Here is a 20,606-nt window from a genome sequence, read left to right as displayed (position 1 = left end):
CTCTGTTCTTTCCAACTAACGCGTTCTTAGGTCTTATATAGTGATCTGGCTTGTGAATGAGACTGAGTGACGTCAAATACCCGCCCATTCTGGCTCATTGCCCGGGGCGAATTTGCACGTACGTCATGTACAATCAACCCAGTCTCAGCCGAACCCTCTTGAGACAGATCTGACAAAGCAAATGTGATCTTTAATATTACGGGAGGTGAAATATAACATTTTTGCGTGAAAGATCTTGGCGGCTAAAGTGTTTTGGTAATAGAAAGTACCTTTGGATGTTGCTGCAAACTTCTTCTTCTTCTTGTTATTGGTATTATTATTATTATTATTATTATTATTAGCCTATTATTATTATCAGAAGATCACAAACCTCTTTTGACGAGGTTTCCCAGTTCAGGAATCTCACAAAATTTCCATTAAGTTATCTTTTTAATATGATTTTTATTCTCCTCCTCAAAATGAGCTCCGACAGATAACAAGATCATTAGTGAATACCTGACATGACACTCATAAAAGTTTATACTTTGTTTTTATTGTACAGGAGTACATAGTGTGCAATGTCGCGAGAGCAAAGGCTAACCATAAAAGTTAATCACTGTATAGAAACTTGAGGTCTGGTAAATTTCCACAAGCTGAAAACAAAACGGTGCTGTAGCTACGCGAACACTGCTTTAGGAATATTGATGTTAACTCCATTTGTTTACATTTTCAAACGTTTTTTGAACTTTGTCATTTGAAATGAAGCCAAAATAAGGGTAGGTATTATGATATTTTGAGATGGTGCTTTAGACGTGATTTTCAGCGCGGCTATGTAAATTAGGTTGCTTACTGTACCCTCTCTGAGTCAGAAACTTTGTTGATATCATTTTAAAGGAAACTGTTGTTGTCTGCTAAACAGAACTGACATACTTTTTGAGGTGTTGTGTAATGTGCTATTGGATTCCTCACAGACATGTCGGTCATGTTGCCATGGCAGAAGCGCTACTTGAGGTCGGGGCTGAATGTTTGGGATTTTTCACTGTTGGCCCGGAAGCCTTCCGTTTTTGTGTAAAGCTCTATGCGTAAATGGTGTGCTAACTGCCCTTTGAAGGTCCGGTGGAGTTGCTGTAACAAAACATAACAGTACATCTAGAGTTTACGTGATTTTCCTGACTGGTGATCGTTATTCTACTCACTTCCCAAGATTTGTAGCTTCTCGCAGGCTAGAGATGTCTAAACGTAATGAGTTTAATTTTGTAGTTTGTTATGTTCCAAATGCCATATAAAGGTTTATAAAAGAGGTTCACGATCTTTCTTAATTTTGAACTACTGAAAGAAAGGCAAGGACCGATATATAGGTCATGACATCAGCCTTGCATTTCTGCAACTTAAGTCGGAAAGATTCAGTTTACTCGTGGTGTTGTGCAAATCTATGTGTATTCTTTCTTGATCCCAAGAGGAGAAACAAAAAGCTAGAAAGAAAAGGGGAAACTAGCTGCAACATCATCTAGAACAACTCACAGCAAAGCTGGATTTTACTCCTCACACGCCACCGCAATGAGTCAGCCGTGAAACACAAGCCACAGAGAGGGAACGGTACACACAACGAAGGGAGGGGGGGCTCTGAAAACATTATGTGCTCACGTTCCTCTCTTACTGTAAACAAAGTTTCAAGGGGGAGAATAGGTTTTTGAAACCTCCAGTGACTGTCTTTTGATGAGAAACTTTGACAACTGTTCATAGTTTTTGCCGTCATCATTTTGGAACAACCTGAGTCAGTTTTCTGGCAAAAATAAAAGCACCATTCTACATTTCAATGATTTTCCTTTTCTGTTTCCTAAAATAAATTCACAATGCAATTTGTGTTTTTCCACATGAGTAAGAGAGCAGTAAATGTATTTGGTTTTTTTTTTGTTGTTGTTTTTTTTGGGGGGGGGGGTTGTTATTGTAGGGTTTATGTTTGACAAAAATGAAAATATAAAAATTGAAATACACCTTAGTGGTACTTTTGTAGTACTAATACAAATATGAATTGTTTCAATTATTTTTCATAATGTTGTCTATTCAATTAGATTATAAAGATCAAAATTTGTTGAATGTATATCATTTGTTGGTAGATGGTAAATAATGATCTACACAGAAATTATAATTAAATCAGGTATTTTTGTAGATACATTTTGGATGAAAACCAACCGAATCACTAATATTTAATGATTTTATTTTGTTACCTTACATACAAATGTTTGAACCCAATCAAACACAACATTGCTACTACTACAGACAATAGAAGTAAATCAGCAAACACTAGTATTATAAATATCATTGACAAAAATAAGAAATAAAAACAGCAGTGTCAAGACAAAATGTCCATAATATGTACCTCTGCCAGAATCAAAACTATTGTGGTAATTGCAGACATAGTAGACAGTACTGTGGCAACTGCTTTTTATTTCTCATGATCTTTTCCCTCTGTCAGAAAAGGAACTGAAAGAAGTGTTTGTGTGTGTGTGTGTGTGTGTGTGTGTGCAAATGAGAGGCGTTTCCTGATCGTGGAGTGTGTAATGTAGTGTATTGCTGTCATCACTGATCATTTACTGTCAGATGCTCTCTGGACATCAGCCGTCAGCCCTGGGAAACTACAAGGCACATCCTCTCTTCTCTTACCATGATAAAACTATCTTGCAGAGTTTCTGTTTCACAATTTGGTCCTGTAATTAATCAGCAATATCTGATTATATGTGTATGACATAAGCCGGCCCACTGCACTTAATGCTACATCAACTATGACATCATTAAAGCAATGACAGGGAATGTGTAGCAGGGTTTCACTGAAACAGAATTAAAGACTGGCAAGATTTGTCTCTCATGTTCACATTTGTTCCTTTGCATTACACAAGGAAGAATGACGCACTATCCAAGGAATTAGCTAAAACAAAATAAAACAAAATTTATACAATCCAGTAAAAGTAGCAGTAGACAAAATGAAAAGGACAGAAATGAAAATGCAGCTGAAGACATATATGTTAACTGCTGCCCATTACTAAAACTTAAGTTATATCTATGGTGCTGTACATGAGTTTGACACATACATTCTGAATCAGCTGTCCCTGGCTCACTATTGAAATTTTATGTTGCTTCACAGTGTCACAACCAGAGATGTCACCAGTCAAGAATTTTTCAGGGTTGTTCTGGATTCTAGTTGTTTGTGCTGAAAAAAAAAAGAATTACATTCCAGGACTCAGAATGTTCTGGAATCCGAGTGTATTCAGGTGCCGCATCTAATAATATTGCTTGTGAAATGTTGGCTGCCTTTAGTCTGTCTTTTGATGAAATCAATTTATTTTTAGACAAAGAATGCATATCACTGGTTTAGATTACACCCTCTAAGTAGCAACATCTACATTGAATCCCACTTTTTTATTTCCCTAAGTTCATTTAGTATCCAGCTGTTTTAAAAGCTCCGAGGGATGTGAAACAAAAGCATTTACACAGACTGAAACTGTCTCTGCATTAATCTGGATGGCTAATTTGTAGCTTTGATCTTCTCATTTAATGCAATTCATTTTAAAATTATTTAATAACATTTCTGTTCTGTAAAGACTGAAGGTATTGCAAGAAATGTACCCAGAAAAATGTTGAAAAAATTAACAACTTTGATTACAAAACAGAAGAAGCGTCAATACGATCGTTTCAGTGGAGGTTAGACTGTTACGGAACAATTTCCCTTAAGATATGGCCTTAACAGTCATAAAGGCATTTGTCTCTGGAATGATTACCATTATTTAATTTCAGTCATCGATGTCCGCGTGACCAGGATCTTTACAGGATAAGGTGGCAACCCTAGTCACAACTATGAACTGTGACTGATTACGGAACAGCTGCCCCGAGCGGAAAGAGAAGGTACCGTCCCTCACATAACGGAAACAGAATCATGCGATTTGCACTGTTCAACCAATAATATTTTGCAAAGCGTCCTAAGTCAACGTCATCCCGGTAAGAGCAGCCGGTAGGATTGAAGCGAGAATTTGGAGTTACTTCTTACACGGTTTGCTTAGCATTTGAACAACTAAGCATTTTCGCGAAACGTACAAGCATCATGACTTTCGATGTGAGGAGGTAAGAATGTCTGAAATTTATAATGTGTCTAAAATATGGACACATCGTGTTTGTTATCCATTTATAGCGTGAATGAATGAAGGACAGCCCCCTTAGCAGCAGGACGAGTTTTCCATGCCAGCTCTTGGATACATTGTTGATGAGAAAAGAAGAAATATTCCAATAAGCCGTATACTGTCTCTTTGTTATCCTCTTCTAAGGTTTTGCAAGCTTTAGGTGTACTTTGATCAAGGTTTATAAAGACAGTTTGCTCTTATCAGAGGCGCGTTGGGCCACCGTTTAGAAGCTAATATGCTCTCCTCTATCCCATTAGAGAGAACACAATAGTCCTCTCTAAAGTAAACACCAGCTCCAAACTTGAAAGTGTTCACAAAGCAGCGTTCTCTGGTATACCCCAACTTTTGCTATATGCTATGCAGCTGTTAAATACATAAATATATATTTAATACATATCTTGGCCAAATGTTCTGAAGCCTTTTAAACGCACGTTGATAGAACGTGATAGACCTACATTACAGTCCTTAGACGTCGTTCATCATTAGGCTGAGGCGAATGACACCACCTACTTTTCACCGTGCCTGAAAATACGTTCATGGGATATTCTAATTCGGATTCAGTTGTTTCTGGTGAATCCAGCAGAACAGGTTGAGTCCCTCTATGCAAATACAGGTGACACATTCCCGCAAATATGCTCAGTGCCCATTTCATAACAAAAACACCTATATTGCAGGTGCACCTCGAAGGTGTACAGTTAGGAACTATGACAACCCATTTGTTGCCATGCACAATTTGTGTCACTCATCCTCTTGTCCTTCATCAGCGGTCAGTTACTGATGACAGGACTGGTGCTGGTGAGAAATTTTTGGGTTACGAACCACTCTGGTCACCCACTACCATGTCAGTGTCACTGCTGTGTTGAGAATGGTCAGCCACAGAAACAACATCCAGTGAGTAGTGCTCCTGTGGTCAGAAACAGACCATTGATGAATGCAGTAACTGGTGGTTGACAAATCAGGCGAGGCAAACGAAGGGCTTCATTCTATAACTGTACACCTGTTTAGTGTACTTACAATGTGGCTATACCTCATTGAGTGGGCAGAGAGAGTACGTATCAGTTTCAAATTTCATATCAATTTCAATATATTTTAATGTCATGTTTGAGCCCTGTCATGTTTTCTCTGTGTAAGATTTGGGCTAACATAATGAATAACAGTTTGATATTTCTCAATGGCACCTTATGCTTAATTTGCAAGTAGCTGAAAATGCTTTCATTTTTATTTTCTTTTATGACCTGCTTCAGTAGTTGAATATTTATTTAATTGTCGTCATAGGTTTTGTTTTTTTTCAGTTTTGTGACATCTCCTTAGCCAGTTTTGTAACTGTTAAAATTCAGAACGTACCTGACAATCTTCATTGTGTCAGGGAGAAACATTGCTCCACTCTTTTCCCACCCAGTGTAGGTAAGTTACAGCGTACTCACGAAAAACACCTGAACTCCCCACATGTTTTTATGAAGCAGTGCGATAGATGGAGAGATAAGACACAGATAACTGTTGTATGTTTTGGCCCAAGGGAATAACATGCAAGGGAAAGCTGGTTGGTTACAGTCATGTGTTTTGATGGGTTGTCAATCTGCTCCAGGAAGTAATCCAGGAAATGAAAAGAGGTTGGCTAAAAATATTCTGGGTTAATATTATTGTGTGAAATTAGATTGTTTACTCTGCTGGGTTATGCTTGATAACCATTTTTCCATGAGGTCAGGCTTGCGTCTGACTAATCTTTCATTATGCAGTTTAAAGATTAGTTCCCCATGGTTTTATCAGAATAATATTCTCAAAATTGAACATTTAACATTGCCTTAGTAAAATTACCCCAGGCTAATAACAGATATATGGTGTCATTCAACAAAGATGATAGGCCTAAATGGATTTCAAACTGGAATACAGATATGCCACACACCCACACCTAACACCCCTTAGTTAGAGGGATTTTTAGAAGAGCAAGTTTTAGAGGGATTGCTACAAGTCTCTTCAAAAGTTCTCTGTAAGTGTTTAGTTACAAGCGATTCCCAAAGTAAGGGAAGTAAATGAAGGATACGAAGTGTACTGAAAGCAGGTTCTTTTGAAAAGGTGCTGTTTTTGAGTTGACTAAGCTGTTGGCATCCTAGCATACTTTGGATGGGGTATTAAAAATGGCAGACAGGGATAGTCTCCCAATAGTTTGTCTGCCATAGCAGGAGAAGGACACCTTGGTGACTTTGAAGGAGGGGTGATTGTTAGGGCAAATGTAGCGGGCCATTAAGACAGCTCAACTTGCTGATGGTTCATAGAGAACAGTGGCTGAGCCTTCGTTGGCATGGCAATGTTGGCTCCATCGTGTAGGTTCAACTGTAATCAAAAACAGAAGTTCCACAACCACGGTGTTCTTGCATTCATTCAAGAGACAAAGTAAAACTAAGTTACTAACTTTGTGTCAGTGACTCACTTTCAGTCTGTCGATTTGTGGTTGAGCCATCTGTGCATTAAAATCTTATCGAACTTGAAGTTGCATGTTTGTGAGTAAAGCCATGCAAGAAACACTGGCAGGTAGTGGTTTAGAGAGGTGTGAAAAAAACAGTCATGTTGTCAGATGAGTCATCCCCCTCATCAGCCATGCTTAAGTGATTGTTTCTCACTGGGTTATATTTTGAGGTACCTTTTCTGACTACTGTTTAGCTCCATTCACCCCTGTAACTCTAAAGAGAAAGGCAAACACCAATGAAAAGAATTTGGTTTGGAGTGATTGTCTTGATGTTGTGGTGAACTTAATCTATCCTGATGGGAGTGGTCTCTTTCAGGATGACTAAGATCTTGTCAATCCAGGAGAGAGTAATCATCGAATGGATGATGGGCATTAAAAAGAATACAAACAAACAATGAAACTATATGCCCGGTTGTCTACTTATGCGATGTTCTTATGCAGGACAATGTTGTTTTTTCCACCACCATCAGCAGAACACCAAATAATGGAATTTCTCATGGAGGAATGGTGTCATATCGCTCCATTAGTGTTCCAGACACTTGTAAAATCTGTGCTGGGTGCTGTCCTGGTGGCTTCTCACGGCTTAGTGCCATATTAAAACACTTGAGGTCTTATTTTTAGCAGTTATGTACGCATGTGTCTACATGCACAGGGTCAAATGCTTACATTAAATGTTGTAGTCTTAAGCAGTTCTCCAAAGACATGTTCAGATGAGGTCATAAAAATCCAATATGTAAGAACACGTTCTCATTTGATGACTCTCTGACCTGCCTGGCCAATGTTCTGTTTCTTTGTATACAGACCTCAGATAGTGGGCCCGTGTTACTCTGTAAAAAAAGAACACAATGTCCCTTATTTGCTCCGACTGGGCATGCACATTTCTCAGAACAGTTTGGGTTTGAAATAGGTGATGTAACACAGGAAAAGAATATAGTTAGTCAGCATCAACTCCTTAGTTGTCAGACAGAAAGGTCAGAACTGACTTCCTCCTGCTCTTGTGTTTAGCAGAATGTGCTCAACCTAACTCTAGAAATATCTTTCGTGGATTTGCCATTTATGATCATATGCACAGGTAAAAATAAAAAGTGCTCACAGCTGTTCCAAGTTATGAGACAATAAATTGAGGGTGAGAGAGCATTGTTATAGACCTAAAAAAGGAAATCATGCCTTAGAGAAAATATATTTAGCCATCTTTAGAAAGTTACATAGAGTAGTGAAACATTATAGTGAACTGGTTTAATGGAGTACTTTTTTTTTTCTCTTGACCTTTGACTTTTCCCGCCCTGTTGTTTTCTTTGGATGTTGTGAAGTCCTCACTGTTGTGGAAGAGTCATTGTGTAGTCCACTATCCTTGACTTACAAAAACAGTACAGGCCTGTGTATTTAAAAATCACACAAACCACATGACTGCACCTAGGTGGAGGCCAGTAAAGTCATTGTTTGTTTTGAGAAGGAAGTTGATAACACCATATTGAATTCATGACGAGGAAGTGTAAATAGATATGGTACAGACTCATAAAAATACTCAATTTTTTAAAAATTACTTTCAGTTTTACATTGTGAAGCAAAATTAACAGACAAAATAAAGGAAACACTTGAGTAGCCTAAATGAGCAATGCAAACTCCATTGAAAGCAGTTGTTTCCACACAGGTCTGGTCACCGAGTTAATTAATGAAGTAGTTACCATTCGGTTATGCTTACTGACCAGCATCAGTATCTTTTAAAGGGATGGCATGAGCTTTAGTGACAAAGACCACTCTGTGATGTTTCACAAGAATCAGTAACGTAGGTGAGGTTAGCATGGAAGTCTGAGCAAACTCAATCAACAATTAGGGTAAAAGCGCATACTTTATAACCATTATGTACATGCCTGTTTTCAAGCTACAGTGCAAGACAGATGTGGATTTTTGAATCATTTAACAGCAAATATCCAACTAAGGTTTTAGCAGGCAGTTTAATCAAGAAAACTACATTGAGACATAATCCAGAGAGGGGTTTTGTGATAGGGCTGGGATCTATGAAAGCTTTATTAAACCTAAAGATGCTGTTTCAGTCAGCGTATTTCAACCCAGTTAAATGTGTAGGTATTAGAGATATTAGAGCAGTACCTGACACAGTGTTTTCTACCATCATTAATAACACAGTGAGTGGTGGAACCTCCCATGGAAGAATGATGTCATATCTCTCTACAGTTCCAGGCATATCTAGTTGACATAAAGTTAAACACTTGATGGTAATGTGTCCTTGGCAGTTACCTGGAAGATAAACAGATCAAGAGGAGAAATGTAAGTGTATTCATTTATGTCCCAAATGCAGAAAATCTGAAGGAGGTGCAGATGTTATATTGTGGTAATAAATTCTCTAAGTGTTTTATTAGCTCTAACTGACCAATGATTTGGTGTTACAGTAGTAGCCTGATGAAATGTTGTTTCCCAGTAAAACCAATTCTGTCAGCGAAGGTTAAATCAAAACCCCCAAAACGTATTGTAGCACTGTCTGTTCTCACCAGTCCTCTCCATGTCTTTGACAGAAAATTATAATGCGTGTTCTTGCACGATTTCTTAACTGCTCTTAACTGCTAGGTCTATACATAGGGTTATATGAGGTTTCCCTAAACTGTCTCTTAGGAAATTGCCCGATTTTTCTCAGCTGTTACTTAATTCCCCTTACGGCAGTGAAAACAGTGGTTTACACTCAGCCAGGAAAGAAACTTGTGGCATCATCAACAAGCAAAGAACAGTGTCACTGTTCTCCAGCATTACCACAGGCCAGGGTTATACCCTCGACATCCTGTGAGTACTGTTGTTAGAACACAATGGTCCTGAAACATATGAGTGGAGATGAGGGGGCGTGTGTTGGAGAGGAACAGTGGGGTACTTGCTGTAACAGGAAGTCTTTGCCCCCCTCTCGTTCCCTCTGCGCATTGCGTCAGCTGCGATCATCTGGCTGCGCTTGGCGGGTGAAATATGCACAGATGTGAATGTTTTGGAGAGTAGTTCACTCAGAGGGCCGGGCCAAGCGGGGCTGTGATGAAGCCATGCAGAAATGCACTAACGCCGAAAAAGGGCAGGTTTAAGACCGCTTACGGTTAAGCTGCCAGAATAGTTTCTCTGTTAGGAAAGCAGAGCTTTAAAAAGCTCCATAAAAGACTTTACCATTAAAGGACAGTGATTGTTTTACTGAAAGAAGCAAAGTGTGTTTGTAATTACAGCAAGAAAATAAACTCTGAGTCACTTCTTTTTAAAAAAAACACTAAAAGGTCCCTTTTTTAAAATAAAATGATCTCATAGTATTTATCAAAATGCTACCACAGTCTTTTCGTGGTTTCAGAATGAGGTCAATTATCTATCCAGTTAAAAGGTTTTTTTTTTTTCTAATGCTAAACAATGCAGTTCACAAATGTTGTAGTTCACATGGTTATGTTGTTATTGTTTTTTTTTTATAATCTAGTCTTTGTTTTGCTCTTAGCCTATTTACCATCAGTAAGATATGTGCATAAGTCCTTTGTCAATTTTTGAAACTTGAGCAAAGCCATCAGAACAGTTTGAAAACATTTTTTTTCTATAGCTTGTGTTTAGACTCTTTTCCAAAATCAGTCTTAGCGTTTGAATAGGCTGATGTTTAAGATTACTGGAGCCACGAGAATGTTGTTAGTAGGGCTTGGAGTGCATCTGTTTACTCAAAATGAGTTGACCCAGCTTGTTATTGCTCAATAAGACCTTTTGAAGCACACCCTTAATGCAGACACCTTTGAGTTTGCCGTTGGAAAACAGCAGCAGCTACCGTTGTTTACTTTCCTAGTCGTGACCCCAGAGTGAGAGATATGAGCCCATTCAGTCTGTGCCGGCGGTCGCGCCGCGGACCTCACATTGTTGTGTGGCGGGGTGAGAGGTTAAAGTGCTCCGTGCAGGTTGGAGCCTGAAGGCAGGAATGCGGAGGAAGAGGTGTAACGTGAGAGGATGAGGCGACCTGGTGGGCCACTGCTGTGTCTGGGTCAGTTTTTCATGGCCCTGTGCCATATTTCACATTCCTCAGCTCCTCCGTAATGCCTTTCACGGGGCTGTGAACAGAATGTGCCTTCACACAGACACTTCCCAGGACCACGTTGTGTTTACATTTTCATTCTTTCTTCTTCCCTGCTTCATTCTTCGGTTTTCCTTTTCTTCTTCCAGGTTCGATATCTACAGGAAAGTGCCCAAAGACCTGACCCAGCCAACCTACACTGGAGCCTTCAGTAAGCGGTGTTGATGTTGTTGATGAGTCAATAGTAATGTAGTTTCAGTTAATCACCACTCCGGTGAAAAAAGCCCACTTGTTTGTCACATGATCAAGTAACATTTTTTGACTTTACTATTGTTTAAACTGATTATTCACACTCTTGATTCAGCCCAATCGGTATGCTGACAAGCTTTCAATTTCCCAATAGTCTCCCTAATCATTACTTGTTGTTGCAACTCATGTGACTTAACAGGGTTTGGAAAGACTATACATTATGTAATTATAGGTTTTGCTCCATGACAGTTTAGGGTGTAGATTACTTGCTGCCTATTCATTAAGGCAGTCATTATTAACATGGCCTCAGGTAGATGAGCTCATGTTTTGTCATCTTTATATAACTCTGACTTTAAACAGACCATTCCAAAGACTAAGTTTATTGGTGACTATTCCACAAAGATAAAACTGTGTCTTTAAGGGCACAGAATAAACAATGGAAACTCAGACACTCTGGGTGTGGATGCATTTGTATGCCACCTATTTATATTTGCAAAATGACTTTTTGTATTAACTGCTCTTCCAAGGAAGGTTTGCCATGAAAGTGCAAGAATGACTTATCCTTTGCTGAACCTGTGTTGTGACCTATGTGTCATAGTGCCACTCCCTTTTGTTTGTGTTGTGGCTAAACATTACCTAGTGTCAACTGAAAGAAACCACAGGCCAAAGTGTGACGTGTTTACCACACGAGAATGTGACATCAGCATCACTGTTAAGAAGCGTTCTGTGCTTAGTCAAGCTGTTTTGACTCACCTGGTCACATGATCATAGATTACACTTACGTTCCACAGTTGCTCAATCAAGCATAGTATCTAGTTGTCTCTAGATATGTCCAGTGAACCGTGTATAAGTTTCATATGACACAGTTGAATCAGCTGAATTCATTTACTGAACTTCTTTTTTTTTTTTAAAATGCCCCTTTTTTCACTTCCTCAATGCTCAGAGCCTCATTTTCTTTTTTGAGTGGACTGTCCCAGTTTTGCTTCCTGGCGGCACGTTGTAACTAACGATTTCGATTTTACAGATCAAAAGCCTAACCTGTGAAACACGCCAAGTTAACATAAGCTTCAGGCTAGGACGACCTATTTTAAAATGATAAAGGAGAGCAGGAAATTGATATATTGATAGGGCATTTCAAGTAGGAAGTACCAAGCTAGCCACTGTCATGGTTGAAGTAAAAGTGTATCATTAATTTGTTAGAACCTTCTTGACTTTTCACTCCTTCACAGTCTCCATCTGTTGCTGTGTCTTCATGCTTTTCCTGTTCCTCTCTGAGCTGACTGGATTCATAACTACAGAAATGTACGTACCTCTCTCTTGGTTTTTCTGAGAGAAGACTAGTTCAAACCACTTGTTTTGACTTCTCACTTGAATTATTCCATATGTATGACTCACTCAAAAGCATTTTGAAAAGTGTACATACTCCCAATTGTTCATAAACTGTTAGAGGTTTGATGACATCACCGTGAATCTGAGTAGGATGAATCAGACTTAGACTTTGTCTCTTTTTATGGATCCCTGCGCTGAAAAGTAACTAAACATCAGAGTGAATCTGAAAGGCGAGAACCGGTAGTGTGGTTGTTGTCTTCATTCCAAAGTGTTTGAATTCGTGACTGGGTTTTGACTCAACTGCACTAACGTTCTTGACAAATAGACTTTGAGTTTTTGCACAGGATATTGACTTGGCTCATGTGTCAGACTCTCTCATTTGTTTAACAGGGGAGTGGGAGGAAAAGGAAGGAAATGAGAAGATTGACAAAGATAGAGTTTGTATAGGTTGCTGCAATTTGAACATTTTTGTGCTCAACTCTGTAAAAAGGGTTCAACCCAAAACGTCTTCCTTTTTTATGATGTGTTATCTGGCTGAATGTAGCCAAAAAACAGACACTGAGCTGCATTATCTTGCTTTGTGAATGAATTATATTCCCAGTGTGTAATCCCTTTCTTTGTTTGCAGAGTAAATGAACTGTACGTGGATGACCCAGATAAGGACAGTGGGGGGAAGATAGATGTGAGTTTAAACATCAGTTTGCCAAACTTACACTGTGATTGTGAGTATATACATATATCAAATACATATAAATACTTCTCTTGTTTCAAATGACCTTTCATGTGTTCCTCATATTTTTTTAAATGATTTATTTATTTATTTATTTTACCTTCTCTGTCATTACGGTTCACTGGACTCTTTCCAATCAGCATACTAACCGCCTGGACAATCTTGTTTTATTAGTGCGATAAAGCAATTGATGTTGTTCGTTGAGGAAAAATAGAGAGCTGCAGTGGTTCCAGTAAGACTGACCATACCATAATATGTGAAGAGGAGTTTACCATTATACTTATTATAGACTGATTTCCTCCAGTGCTCTTGGGCTTCAATTCTGCCTTCGCTAAGTGTCTTTTTTTTCCTAGCCTAAGTCAACTCTTTGTGCATCAGAAATAGTTTGAGGAAATGCTGCTGATTATGCTGATGGCTTTTGTCACTCAGATTTGTCAAATTCACCATGTCACCCACCCACTAATGGACTTGCGGTGATGTGCTGTTAGAACATTATTCAGCTATTTCTTTTTTAGGTTTGCTCAGTCTTTGTGAATACTTTAACGGCTATTTTATTTAATAACTTAAGTTGCTTTTTCATGGCACATGCTTAAATGGCAGTCCTGAACTTCTGCCTGAAAAGTACAGACAATTTTCAGGCAGTTGACATTGCCTCTTATGTCAGAACTGGGCAGGCCCCCATAAAGTTGGCCAGGAGACAGAGATGTAATCCCTTGTTCCACATTTATTACCCCATTCAACAGCTATGTCCAGTGACCTCTCAGAGTGGTGATTGGAGCTACCACGCCTAGAAACAAAAAGGAAAAAGGAAAGAAAGATTGAGAGAGAGAGACACACACATACACACATTCGCATTTGTTACACCTAAAATGGAAAAGAGGACTCAAAGCTTAAGTCAAAACTTGTGCTTAGTCTTTTTACCCTTTTAGTCACATGAAATGATCTTATGGAAAAGTCAAAATGCCGAATGTCGTCATTCAGCAGTTGGAGGTGGAGTTTGTACAATGACAGAATTAGATTTTTCGTTGAGTCAGTTGGTTTTTCAGTATTATTTAAGAGTTTTCATTTTGACTGCCCATATTTTTTTTTAATGTAGTGATATACCTGTTGTTATAATTAAGCCACTCAGTAGTATTAAATGTACTGAGACACCTGATGGAAAAACACATTTATTGACTTTACAACACAGGCTCCTCAGTCATTTTAAAGAGGCAAACCTCTGTTCAGACTGTGTTACTGCTAATTTTATTTATTCTTAAATAACAACATAAGTCTTGTGTGACAATCTTGTGTTTGAAATCTCTATACAATGTCAGCATTTTGATTCACCAGTGCACACACTCCCTTGGCTTGACCTTTAAAGAGAACTCTCAGTGCCTCTTGAATACTCAACTGGAAAAAGTGGAACGAAAGCTCTTTTTCCACTACGCACTTTCTCATGTCAGCTACATAACACGCTTTATTATTCTGGGCACACATCAGATCAAACTTTAAAACTTGAGACACAATTGGGTTTCAGCATTGGCTCTAATAAAAATCCTCATGGAACTCTGTCGCATTCATATTTTTTTTTTTTGTTGTTGTTGTTTTTTCCTGTCCAAGATTTCACCACCATGTGACCTTATTTACAGTAAACTAAACTGCTTGTGTTTACACTTCATTGACAATAACGGAGCCCTCTTTGCATAATGGAAAGTTTTTGTGTATGTTTGGGAGTTAAAAAGAGAACTTCTAACCCTCTGTAAATAATGGTTGGCCCTTCTGTTTGTTCCTGATGAGGATGTAAACTTGTCTACACAAAAGAAGAAGGTCAGCACTGTGCCATCACATACCATTACCCTGTAGGACAGAGGTCTAAAATAGGGCCCTGTTGACCTGCCAGGTCTGCCTGGCTTCATTTAGCCACTAACACTGGCACTGTCACACAGGACCTGTGCTGACCCAATTGATGACAGGGTATATCAGCCTCTCTCTACATGTCTGGTTGAAAAGAGTCCAAATGTGTGTGTGTGGGTGTGTGTATAATGTTAGTCAAAATAAGCAGTAACAGTCCTCAGCCGATATACTTTAGTCCCTTACAGTCTAAATACATTGAACCTTTTTCAAATGCTGAAAAACAGAAGATCATTTGATGTGGGTTGATATGAATAGTTCACATGAGAATCATGCTATCGTTTTTTTCCCCCCTCATGTTTATGCTTTACAGTTTATTAATACGTATGACTGTAAATGTAAGATACATGTGACTGTAAATGTAAGAGTTTTATTTTAATCACAAAAACCTAGAGGGATGCCGTTAGTCAACCTGACTGCAGTTATTCCAAATACGTATTTGACTGTGGTTTGATGACTGTTTGAAACCCGATATTGACGTACAACTATCTTTGAACATCTAAGTAAGATGATCGGTTTCTGTGACGGTTTGCGGTGTCGTCTGTCTGTGTTGTTGTTTTTAGCAGCGCTCTGAGTCCTGTTTACTATGCTCATCTCTTCTCCTCAGTGGTGGGACTGGACATACAGGATGAGATGGGAAGGCATGAGGTCGGCCACATAGACAACTCCATGAAGATACCTCTGAACAATGGCTATGGCTGCCGTTTTGAGGGAGAGTTCAGCATCAATAAAGTAAGGATCTGGTCAGTTATGCCCTCCGAACCGTCACTAATGTGTGTAATTAGATTGACTGGCTTTTTAGCGCCCCCTTTCCTTGCGAGGACTGATCTGAGTGACGATAGTGTAATCAAGCCCTCACCACGGTGAAACACAAACACTGGCATACCTTGACTTATTCACTTCTTCCATTTTAGTGTCTGGAAAGGTTGGCAAGGGAACATGGAAACAAAGTTGTTTAAGAGTATAGGGATGGAAACATTTAAATAATCTTAATATATATCTTACCTAGGTTTGTTAGCAACATGCTACGCAGCTACTTTAACCTCACAGCAAATGTCTGTGAACCAAGACCATGTTATGAAGAAACTCATCTTCACTATCTTAATTTATTGTTTCAAGAGAGCGCAATGGAAACAGGCTAAGTGGTCTAAAAGTGACGTAAAAGATAATTGGCTTGATGAAATACGAGGAAACAGCCTCAAAGAATCTGTAACCATTAGCTTAACGTACCAAATCTTCCCTCTGTGTTTGGAAAAAGCATAAAGAAAGGAATTCTCTTCTAGTAGGGGAAAAAAAAAAACATTCCCTCACCAAGCACCGTCTTACTCTGAAATTGAGTTACTCTAAATGGAAGATCACTTGGACCACGGGACTGGTCAGATAAAGTCTGGTTTGAAGCTACTGTTTCAAAAGTGCTTTGTTTCCCACTTTTTCATTGACGTCACATCTCTTGTAGATGTAAAAGAATGTATCAGTTTAGACTGTTCTGATACTGTTCTGAACGGTGATGATAATCAGTTGACATCTCAGGATATGTAAGCTGGTCATGAGGGATGTGCAGGCTATGTGGGGGATATTTACCCTGAGAGGACATTGCCATATTGTGACTGTACATTTTCTGTTCTTCCCAGGTACCTGGAAACTTCCATGTTTCAACTCATGGTGCCACTGCCCAACCACAGAACCCAGACATGACCCATGTTATTCATAAGCTTGCCTTTGGAGACAAGCTACAGGTTGCCCTTTTTTTTATTTATTATTTATTTCAGTCAATCCTGAGGACACAACTTATTAAAATGAAATTAGTGTTTTCTAACAGAGTATGTCCTTCAAAATTTCAGGTAGAGCTTGTCCAAGGAGCCTTCAATGCCTTGGGTGGTGCAAATAGACTCCAGTCAAATGGTACACGCTCTCTATACAACTGTGGCATTAGTGGCTCCTTCATTTCCTGCTGCTCTTTTCATAACCTAGAAACTGAACAGGAGATGATGGGACAGCAAAAGATGTTGCCATGGTGCTGTAAACGTTGTGAATCACACAGCTGAAATGGTTCCTCTTATTAGTTTGTGGTGTCCTTCCATATTGGACTATTGTTTCTTGATCGTGTGATAAAGAGACGCCTAGTGGCAGCTCCAAGCCAACTGAGATATTGTCTGAATACCTGAATATCCTGAACATCTTGACTCATTCTCTGACACAATTGTAGTCATGTGGTGAAGAAGAATGTTTCATTTAGTATTTTCATTTAGAAAGCTTCCTCTAAATTTTATCCTTATCTTGAATCTTAATTAATGTAGCTATTGAGTGTAAATATGAATGGTAATTTTTGCTGTATCTTTTCTTCTCCTCCTCAGCTTTGGCCTCCCATGACTACATACTCAAGATTGTCCCCACAGTCTATGAGGACCTGGGGGGAAAGCAGAGGTTTTCCTACCAGTACACAGTGGCCAACAAGGTAAACAAAACTGTCTTGGTTACACGTGACGGTAAATGCTTACATAATGAGGTTGTAAACCATGTTTGAGTTAAGCTGTAGGCTTGTGGTTACCATGGTCACTGCTCCACCAGTCTACTCAACCTGAAACTGGCCTAGAATAATGGGGGCCCTTTACTATGTGATGACAAACACTTAACCTGGGTTTCTTAGAATCCTGGTCCTGACAGCTGGTAGTGCCGTATGCGTACGTGACCGAACCTGCGTTTGCAATGGTCCTCCACACTTTCCCATTGTTTTATGAATGCAATAAATAACACTGAGAGTTTGGTTTGGACAATAGCAGTGTTGGCTGAATTACACTATACATATACATGGTAATTGTTTGAAAATCGGCTAGTTAGGTTAATTGAATTAATAAACAATTTGACATTAAAAAAACATGGTGAATTAGGCATCGTTAATTTAGTGAAAACATTTTTCCTGTCTCCCTCAGGAATACGTAGCTTACAGTCACACAGGTCGTATAATCCCAGCTATTTGGTTTCGCTATGACCTGAGTCCTATCACAGTCAAATACACAGAAAGAAGACAGCCCCTCTATCGCTTCATCACAACGGTGAGTCACAAAGAGTTCCATTTAAAACCAAGCTCCTTATTCACTAACTATGCCTTTGTATTACACCTTTGTAAACACAAACACTCATACATGTGGATGACACAACCCTCAAAAAAATGTTATAATAATAACATAAACAGCCACGTGACCTCATTACTGCAACTCAGTTGTATGATTCATTTTTATGTTAGTGATGATAACATGTTGGTTAGCAACAGGAGGCTCCAGATACCCATAAATAAGGTGCTTTGTATTGATTAAATATGTGAAGTGAGTCGCATGTTCAAACGTTTTCTCTTTTGTGATATATATCACATTAAGATCCTCTCACACATGACGTAACTTTTTCTTTGATTTTGAGTTTAGTTTTTGACGGCAGATTTTGAGTGTCTCTCTTTTTCTCTCTCTCTCTCTCTGTGTCTCTTGTTCAGATCTGTGCTATCATTGGTGGGACCTTCACAGTGGCTGGCATTATTGACTCCTGCATATTCACTGCCTCTGAGGCCTGGAAGAAGATCCAGCTGGGAAAGATGTCATGAGACTTGCTCCTGTATCACTCTTCTATTCACCAGAAATGTTATTTATAGCGTGAAAACTCTTTCTCCACTCTCCATCCCTGTGATCGTATAGAACCTTCTCAGAAATGTATGTTCATACCCATCTCATTCTCATGAGCTTAAGTTGATCACTTGATGAAATTACCCAGTTGATAATGGATGTCACATTATTACTTGTTCCAGAGAATACTTTTGTGCCAATGTTGATGTGTCTTCTTGCTGCCTGGAAAAATGTGGGCCTTTGTTTCATGGTGACTGGCACTTTTGTGGGCCACTTTTGTTATTTTCAAAAGTTTACAGTTTTAGTTGAAATAGATTCCTGGTCATTTCTCTTAACCCAGCACTTCCAAATGCTGTGTTACAAATGGAGTGCAAGTGACTGTAAAGCCCTTCATTCTCTATCAGTTCATTCTGTTTAAATGATTAAATAATTGGTTCAGGTCAATAATACGTGCCTTAGATTAGAATGGTTTAGGCTATCAGTGTTTCCAGCTAAATTAGTCTCATTTGAAATCTAATTTTGAGAGAGGATTCCCATTTTAGAGAATAATGGAATGGAATTAGCACTTCAGTGGTCACACTTACACACACTTGCACATTTAGATGATTCTAAAAAAAAAAAAATCAAAATGGTTTTTCTCATGTCTATGGAATGTTTTCTGGAATACTTTATTATTTTCACTGCAAAGTTTAAGTATTAGAGTTTAAGAGGAAGGTAAAGAATTTTTTTGTCAGCCAAAGGGAAAAGTTGTGGGTTGATTTTTTTTCTTTCTTTCTTTCTTTCTTCCTTTTTTTCTTTCTTTCTTTTCTTTTCTTTTTTTTTTTAAGAGAAAATGCATTTTATATTGTCTGTGAGGGTACTGCCTATTATGTATTCTGTTTTTTATTTGGTGTATTATTTCCCTGAATTTGAAGTCATACATTTGCCGAGAAGAAATACTTTGTGTTCTAAGTTTACTTCGTGTCAAAGTTACACCCTCAGCCCAGAGGGTGGATGATAACTTTCTGTTCATATAACATGTACTGAAAGAACTGGTTTACCTTGTCAAACTGGACAGAAGCTGCCCTAACAAGGCTTCTCCTTTCAAACGTTTAAAGTATTGCATTTGATGTGACAACACTGGCATGACAACAGTAACATGGCCATTGTGCTTGAATGGTCAGATGAATAGTGCTGTCTGTGCAAAGTCTGGCTCATCAGTTTTGTGTCCAGTTTTCCTTCCTTGTCCATCACTCTCCATTTCATAGGCATTGGATGACAAAGCTCTTCAAAGTGAGCGTCTTGGATTGTTATCCAATAAACATCCTGTTTCTCTTTAAAAGAGACACTATACGATAGTTTTGCTAATTACTGCATTGTCATGAGATTTATATTGGACCACCTTTAAGAATAAACAAATAATGAAAAAATACAGTTTCATGAGTCTTGCATCAGAAAACTGTAGTGTTTCAAAGTCTGTGGAAGTAACTGTCATTTTTAATTTTTGTTACCTAGAAAAATTAAACGTGGAAAATTCTTTCTATTCTCATACTCTCGGTTCATCAGAGTAAGATAAAACCTCAGTTGTGTCCTGTTCCCATTTTTCCCCCCACATCTTTAACAGTGAACCACTATGTGAGATTATTTACTATATAGCAAAGTGATACGTGTGATAGTTTTCACACACTCTGTGTGAGCACATGACCAATATGCCTATGGTAAAAAGGCTGTTAGAATTGACAGGACCTAAAAGGGAGATTTCAGCAAATAGTTACATGAATACTCAGAAGATTGCAGTGCTTGTTAAACTCCATTATGGCTCAGTTTCAATAAGGCATAATGTTTAGGGTTGATGAAGGATTTATATATTTCTATAGTAAAATCAGCTACAGTTCAGTGGTAATACCATGACTGACCACATGATTGTGTACTTTTGCTTGTTCAGTATCAAAATAAACCTATTTTTGTCTCCCAGTACATTAATCTTCCGTGAAAAACTTCATCAGTGAAAAAACATGTACATCTTAGCACTCCATAGATCGTTGCCATGAATGAATATGTTGTAACATTTTGGGCTTCTAACCTTTCTGATACATGCTTCAGATTTTTGGTTGGTTTGTTCTGGCTTTGAGTATCAGAATTCAGACTTGACAAAAGAAGATATATTGCTTTATTT

The 20,606-nt window shown here is 38.6% G+C and overlaps 1 protein-coding gene across 1 annotated transcript; it reads left to right on the top strand.

Moving 5' to 3' along the window:
- Nucleotides 1–3,996: 3,996 nt before the first annotated feature.
- ergic1 (endoplasmic reticulum-golgi intermediate compartment 1) lies at nucleotides 3,997–19,014 on the top strand. The gene is made up of 10 exons (XM_030766346.1): nucleotides 3,997–4,095; nucleotides 10,789–10,850; nucleotides 12,118–12,190; nucleotides 12,845–12,939; nucleotides 15,448–15,572; nucleotides 16,472–16,576; nucleotides 16,682–16,742; nucleotides 17,195–17,295; nucleotides 17,771–17,893; nucleotides 18,325–19,014. Exons 1-10 carry the CDS (start codon nucleotides 4,076–4,078, stop codon nucleotides 18,430–18,432), a joined length of 873 nt encoding a protein of 290 aa, XP_030622206.1. The 5' UTR covers nucleotides 3,997–4,075; the 3' UTR covers nucleotides 18,433–19,014.
- Nucleotides 19,015–20,606: the final 1,592 nt, after the last annotated feature.

This window comes from Chanos chanos, chromosome 2, assembly GCF_902362185.1.
Source record: "Chanos chanos chromosome 2, fChaCha1.1, whole genome shotgun sequence".
Classification (NCBI taxonomy): domain Eukaryota; kingdom Metazoa; phylum Chordata; class Actinopteri; order Gonorynchiformes; family Chanidae; genus Chanos; species Chanos chanos.
Note: the sequence above shows the minus strand (reverse complement) of the source record. Positions and strands in the feature narration are given on the sequence as shown.